This window comes from Columba livia, chromosome 5 (assembly GCF_036013475.1).
Source record: "Columba livia isolate bColLiv1 breed racing homer chromosome 5, bColLiv1.pat.W.v2, whole genome shotgun sequence".
In the NCBI taxonomy this organism is placed as follows: domain Eukaryota; kingdom Metazoa; phylum Chordata; class Aves; order Columbiformes; family Columbidae; genus Columba; species Columba livia.
This window is the reverse complement of record NC_088606.1, coordinates 19,796,089-19,802,847: the sequence shown is the minus strand read 5'-3', so window position 1 is coordinate 19,802,847 and position 6,759 is coordinate 19,796,089. Positions and strand designations below refer to the sequence as shown.

At 36.5% G+C, this 6,759-nt stretch overlaps 1 protein-coding gene across 2 annotated transcripts in view; it reads right to left on the bottom strand.

The window, feature by feature from the left end:
- Positions 1-256: 256 nt before the first annotated feature.
- Positions 257-6,759, bottom strand: part of GALC (galactosylceramidase) — a 40,176-nt gene continuing 33,673 nt past the window's right edge. For both annotated transcript variants that reach the window (XM_021292422.2, XM_005506159.3), the window contains exons 16-17: positions 5,017-5,093; positions 257-2,830 (exon numbers count right to left, since the gene is read on the bottom strand). In XM_021292422.2, coding sequence (XP_021148097.2) covers positions 2,687-2,830; positions 5,017-5,093 — 221 coding nt within the window. In that variant the 3' untranslated portion in view covers positions 257-2,686. The remainder of the gene's footprint in view (positions 2,831-5,016; positions 5,094-6,759) is intronic.

Genomic DNA, 6,759 nt, shown 5'->3' with positions numbered 1-6,759 from the left:
ACAGAGAAAATAGCAAAATGTATATTAAAATGTATATTGAGCACTAAAAATTGTTTTATCAACTGCACAAGTCCTAATACATATGGATTTTGAGATTTGTTAATGAGGACTGTTTGGCCGTTCAGTAACTCAGAAAAAACTCTTCCAACCCAATTAAGCTAATGTCAAGCATATTTATCAGGAATCGCAATGAGAAAACTGTCAGCTTTCTTGCTGGAGAAAACCAAGACCCATTTACAGAAGCATTCTGCACAAATAAAGGGTTTTAAAGTGTTTTATTTGTCTATTTGGAATGATTAGTATTTATAATCAACAACATAAATCCACCCCTCAATGAAAGATCTGACAGCTTGTTATTGCCAAACATATTACAGACTGCTGAAGGGTGAATAATTACAGACATATAAAGATGAATAACATTATATCACCATTAAATCACTCTGTTCATAACAGTTTAATCCTCTAACATTATAAATTAAGATTCAAAAAAAAAAAAAAAAAAATCAAAGCTTCCAGTGGTAAAATCATTGTGTTTAGCACACAATATAACAGTACAGTTTATTACACTAGTGCATTAAAAGGTAAAAAAACTGGATAGCTCCTTTGGAATAACTGCATCACTGCTGATCTCCTTACAAAAATGCTGCCTGCAGCCACACAAGCTACCAGGAAGTCTCCATGAAGTATCGTAGTAGTAAAATCCACCACAGCGAAAACATTGTTCTGAGAATTACTGCTCCTATATCCATATTACTTGAATACGAGGACCTAAAATTGGATTCCTTCACACCCAGAGTTACCAGTGACCTTCTGAAATCAAACAAGTAATGAACAGATTTGCATCCATATTTCAACCACCAAGTGAAACTGAAGTGAAAAAATGGCTTTTGTTTTTCAACCAGTTAAGTAAATAGTTACTTAACATGTGGAAGCCCTCTACAACAGTTTTAAAGTTTAGTGCTTTGGACAATTTTTCAAGGTTACTAGCATATATAAAACTTGCATGTATAAATTATTCATAACCAATCAATACAGTTGCTAAAAGATAAAACATTTTTACGTATCAGAGATGGAATGTGGAGATGTCTTCTCCAAAAGCTAATTTGGAAGATAACCTTTACAAAAGTTGTCCAGTAATGGTTTGTATTACATTAACTCTATATAAGATGACAACTTCGAAGACTGAAGTTAATATTTACTGGAATCAGCTTTCAAAATAAAGTGGATCAGAATAATACTTTGTATAAATCAAAGTATACTGCAAATCTGTTTCTGAAATATATTGCCTGCTACAGATAGCTGCACTCAGCTACTGGTGCCCTCTCAAGTCTGTGGAACTATTTGCTTATCAATTAAAAAGGATGTGAATGTGAAAAGTAGATGGACATAGGCTTGTTTCACATTGACCAAGAACAAATAGGAAAAATTCATAAGCCAACTGAATTTGGAATGTGTGGGGTGAAAAATCCCATTCAGTACCTCATAGTCTCAATGAATTTTCTTTGTAGTACATTAACTTGGAGAAAAAAAAAAAAACAGAATCCCTAGAATCCCTTCTTTCTCAACAATCTGAAATTCCCTTTCAACTTTACTCTGTCATGCCTAGGAAAAGTTTAAAAACAGACACACTTGTGTCAATACCACTGCCTGGCACTCTATGCAATTCTGTCTGTGTCTCTCTTACCTTATGAATAGATTGCAAGCTCTTAAGGGCAAAGACTTAAAAATTTTATTCTATACTAGGATATTATAGCATCCATATCTCCTCTGTTCTACAGTAATACAATAAGCTAAACAACATCGTTGTGCTTCAACTATTTTCTGCTCTAAGCTTTACCTGCATCAAAAGTGAGAGAAGGTTCCCAAGTTTCTAACAACAAAAGGCCAATTTTTCCACATGCGTCTCGACTCAAAAGTAAGCACTCTGCTTGCCAGCATCCAAGATGCAAAGTTTATACTCTTTGCACTATGCAAAAAACCCCACAAGGCTATCATTAATGAACTGCAAGTCATGGTATCTTTGAATCCATTTCAATCCTTTACTTGGAAAGAGGAGGTAGTTTTGAAGTAAGGCACATCTGGCACTGCCTGCTCAGCCATAAGGCACATTTCCATTCCACTGAAAATATAGGCTATTTTAAGGCTGGCAATGAAAGCTGGAAGAAGTAACCAAATGCGCTTGGAGTGCTGTAACGTAGCAGAAAAACATACGAAACAAACCAGGTACTTCATCCATATGAAATCTGAAAATGACAGACCTATGAAAATATGGGGTAACTGTCTCATAAGGCTTACTGGCACTTAGTTCTTTCTTTCAGAGTGAAAGGAATGGACACAATCCTGTTAAAAATGCAGCCTGAGATGGCACTGTCCTCTGTTAACTTCTAAAGCTATCTTAGAAGTGAGCCGGGAAGTTAAAATGTTATTAAAAGATATTTAAATCAATTGGTTTTGTTTTCATTGTTACCTTGAACTAAAATCTAACCCGAAAAATCCCACAGCAACCAGGGGATAAAGTTACAGTCATGTCGATACCCACTCAAGTAAACCTTTAACAAATAATGACAGAATTCAGACTCCTTGCCAACAGATCAATCTCAGCATAACATTAAGTTGTCCTCAAAGTTTGAACTGGCACTTATTCAAAGTAATATGAGAACTGAGCTCTCCAAATGCAGAAGCCACCTCAGCTAGCTTCAACATGAAAGTTGTCAAACTGTGCAAACTCAAATGAGCGAGTTCCAATAGCAGCCCAGCCATTAGTTGGTTTAGAAATGGTGACATTCTCCCAGAGTGGGTAACCATTTAGCAGTCCTGAGGCAGAAGTGCCCTGTCAAAAAGAAGAAAAAGTTAGCTTTATAAAATGCAGTGATTAAGTGTGTTGACAACGAGCCTACTCACATGGGAGAAGAGACAAGGCAGAAAGATGTTCAGGCAACTTTCAACTACATTTCACACATTTTCTATGCAGAGGTGATTCTGAATATTGCTTAGAATCCTCCAGTGCCCATCAGCTCTGTGAAACAGATCTAATGCCTTTACAGGGAACATATAAAAGGTTCATCTTCCCCTAACGCACAGCTTTGCAAACTCAATATAGAACCTGAAAGGTAAACTGGCTTTTCCACTTGTGTCAGGCTCCCTCAAACAGCCCAATTGTCTTAAGGGGACATGATACACCTGGCACTGTTTCTGCAGAGTTAGGCAAAAGTCAAAAGCAAAGAGAGATGTATTTTAGTCATTAAGCAGGGAGGAACAGAGAACAACAGAGCTTTCAAGTGTCATGTTGCCCTTCAAATTAAAAATGCCTTCGGGAGAAGTTACAAGTTATCCCAACAGTGTTCCACTGAACAGTATTTAGGAAAAAAGTACTTCAGTTTATTTGTATTTCTTAATCTGAAAGACAATTACAAACACAGGTAAAAGCAAAGAATACTTCTAAAAAAAGGTCAGCATGAGAATTCTTTAAAGAGGGCTCTACACCTCTGCCATTATATCAAAGACATATTTGGTACAAAATATTTTAACAGCACAGACAGAAGATTGCAGCATCACAATTTCAAAATTATCACCACCATTTCGTATTTTAAATTATTTATGCTGATCTTCAGTACTGCAGGTTAGCAAATGTCCTGGTCAATCTTACAGATGGCAATCGCTCCCATAAGCGTGGGAGTACAAATCCCAAAACTAAACTACATCCTTTCCAGCAAATACCTCAGGTACGAGTGTCCTTTCGTCTCTCAATGTGAACGCACAAAAGAAAAAAACAGTTTCTAATACTCACTCACATTTTAGGATGAGAGAAAGACTCAGTGCATAATTTTAAAAGAGAGTTTGCTTCAGCAGATTATCTCCCCAGCTAGGATTCAAGCTTCCCCACATTTCAGGCCATGTTACAGTTGCAAAGGTTACATTAGGCCAAGGGATAAAGCATTCAAGAGAAGAACTTAAACCTTTCTAGTTACTTGCACCAGTGTCTCATCCAGCTAAGTGCACAGGTACATTTAAAGTAGAGCTTAGGACTACTCCTCTCACCAAGTGGCCAAAAAGGGGGAAGAAAAAGATGTGGGCAGGTTTCTCATAAAAGTTTCATACTTTTTAAAAAAGAGTTTATTTTCTTGGTCCAGCGGACCTTTTCTGATTAGCAACATGATGATCATAGGTACAATTTCAGACAGCTGACATGTAAGGATGTTTATATCCACAATGAATTTGACATTCTTGATAAACCTAGGGTTGGTGCATGTATTTCTGTATAGGTATGTATGTGTGATGTCCATTTGTTTCTGTCTTTAATTATGCTAAGCAGCTACAAATGAGTGCAACTAAAATGCTCATTCTGAAGACAGTTTCAAAAGCATTCTAAAGAATTGTTGCTGCTATATTCTAAAAGTGCTTTGGGTTATAGTGGCCTAAATTGGGATTTTTTTTTTAGGAGTAACATATAAGGACTTCATGATGTAGGCATGAGATAAGTTATTTTTATTGCTCTAATCAATATTTTGATTTCTGGGCTATGGCCCAATTTACAACACTATGGCTATGCTTTTTCAGTAGAGGAAAGAAGGATGGCAGCTCATGTGAGTTCCCCAGTCCTTAACTAGCACCACATACAAGGCCTTAGCATGAAAAGGGAATTGGTGGTAGTCAGATTGGTAAAATGGGACAGTTTAGTAGTTCATTGACAGCATTCAGAACAGGAAGTCAGGTCATGATCTTTTCCTCAGATTAAATGAAAGCTTTGTTTGCCTCTCTAGCCCTCCTATCTCTAGCTTTCCACTCATCTTCACAGTTATTTTCTATACGGTCTCTGGTTTCTCAAGATATCTTTAAAAATACAGGTGGCAGAACTTTGTATGGTTTTTAAAACTGGTTTAAAATAACAGAGATATTATATTTTAGATAGGACAAACTAATGCAAATACACAGTCAGTAATACAGCATAGTTTGTCTAGGCCATTCAGGACTCGAAGTTTCATAACTGGTTTTCTAGTTTTTTGCCTGTGTCCTTACCTGAATGTTGAGAGTAAGGGTGTGCCATGCATTATCCCGGACGCCGGAAAGTCCTTTCATTAATATTTCTTCTCCAGCTGCAAAACATGCTTAAGGTTAACAAAGTGTTACTTCACCCCCTTGTTGAGACTGACAGAAAAATACCAAGACAACAAAAGGAAAAAAGTACCTATTATCCAGAGGACTGACATCTTACCAATTTCAACTGCATCATGGAAGGCCTAACATGCAAACCTGGACTCTACATGACCAGTGCATTCTCCTATTTTGCCAGGACTGTTTTTCCACTGAAATCTCCAAAGATCTTGGGAATTTCACCTGAGAAAAGGATTCTCTCTATGGAGAGTATCAGTTCATGAAGCATGACAGTAGCTATTCCTCTGCTTATTCTATAGATCTCCTGGCTTATGTGCTGGAACTTTTTTTAAATCAGAGGGTTTGAGATACCACATCACTATGTTGCTTAGTTCTAGTCAAAATGTAGGCTAAGCAAAAACTGGGTGTGACTGACACATGGATGGAAGACCTGAAAAAAATTAAATGCTCCAAGTAGAATCTTCAATTATTCAGTACATAGTTTTAGCTGAAAGCTAATTTAACATTCAGTATCCCTTCTAGAAAAATAAAGATCACTGGCAATAGCTGTACAGAAAAAAAAAAAACTATCATGCTGTGTAACAAGTGTCTTTGTCTGAAATAATGAGGTGGTTAATCAAACTTCTCTCATTGCACCTACAAAAAATTATTTTTGACAGCCTGAGAAACTAATTGGGTAATGGCATTACATCTTATTAAAAATAAATACTGAGTCAATCCTAAATATGAGTATGTTTTTTCATACAGATGAAATTTAAGTTTTGTAGTTAGACCTTGTGAAGTTTCCCTAGGCAGCACAAGTATGCTAAGGGACAATGTAAAGCCTTCTTTATGCTATCCATCCATGGTAAAAAAAAAAAAAAAAAAGGAAGAAAAACAACCCACAAAAAAAAAAGGGGGGAGAAATGAGAAACTACCACTACCAAATGTAAGAAGAGACAATTTTTAAGGTCCAGCACAGTGTGAAACAGAACATTATAGCCTGTACTCACATTAGATATACCGTAGATCTAGAAGTTGCATTTGACTCAACAAAAACTTTTGAAACTTTATTTATCAACAGAATCACAGAATGGTTGGGGTTGGAAGGGACCTCTGGAAATCGTCCAGTCCAACCCACCTGCTAAAGCAGGCTCACTTAGAGCATATGCATGAAGTGACATGAAAAGCATTTAAACAATAAAACCTGCCACTATTTCAAATAAAAAAAAAAAAACAACCAAACTTTTAGCTATTGACGAAGCATTGACATACACTCTTTCACGTGCCTGTCAAGTGCTCTATAGATGTACACATACGAACGTTAGTGACACAAGCAGACTGAGTTGGACTAACAACAGAATGCATCATTTGTGCAAACACTCAGCCACTCATGATCACCTAAGCTGGGTGTATGTACATTGATTTGCACTGCTTTACAAGACAGGCCACTGCATTTCAAGCAGGCTTTTCTCTTTAGGTGTAGTATAAGAATACAGATCAAAGCTTTCTGTAATTAATATTGTATCAGAATATTCATGAAAAGCAAAATAATTTACATTTGCTAGTGTAAAATACATTTTGTCAGCAGAAAAAAAAATAAAAAAAATCCAGAAAGCTGAGACTGAGAAGTGGACCAACCAGAAGCCTTCAGATGTTCTCTTTACA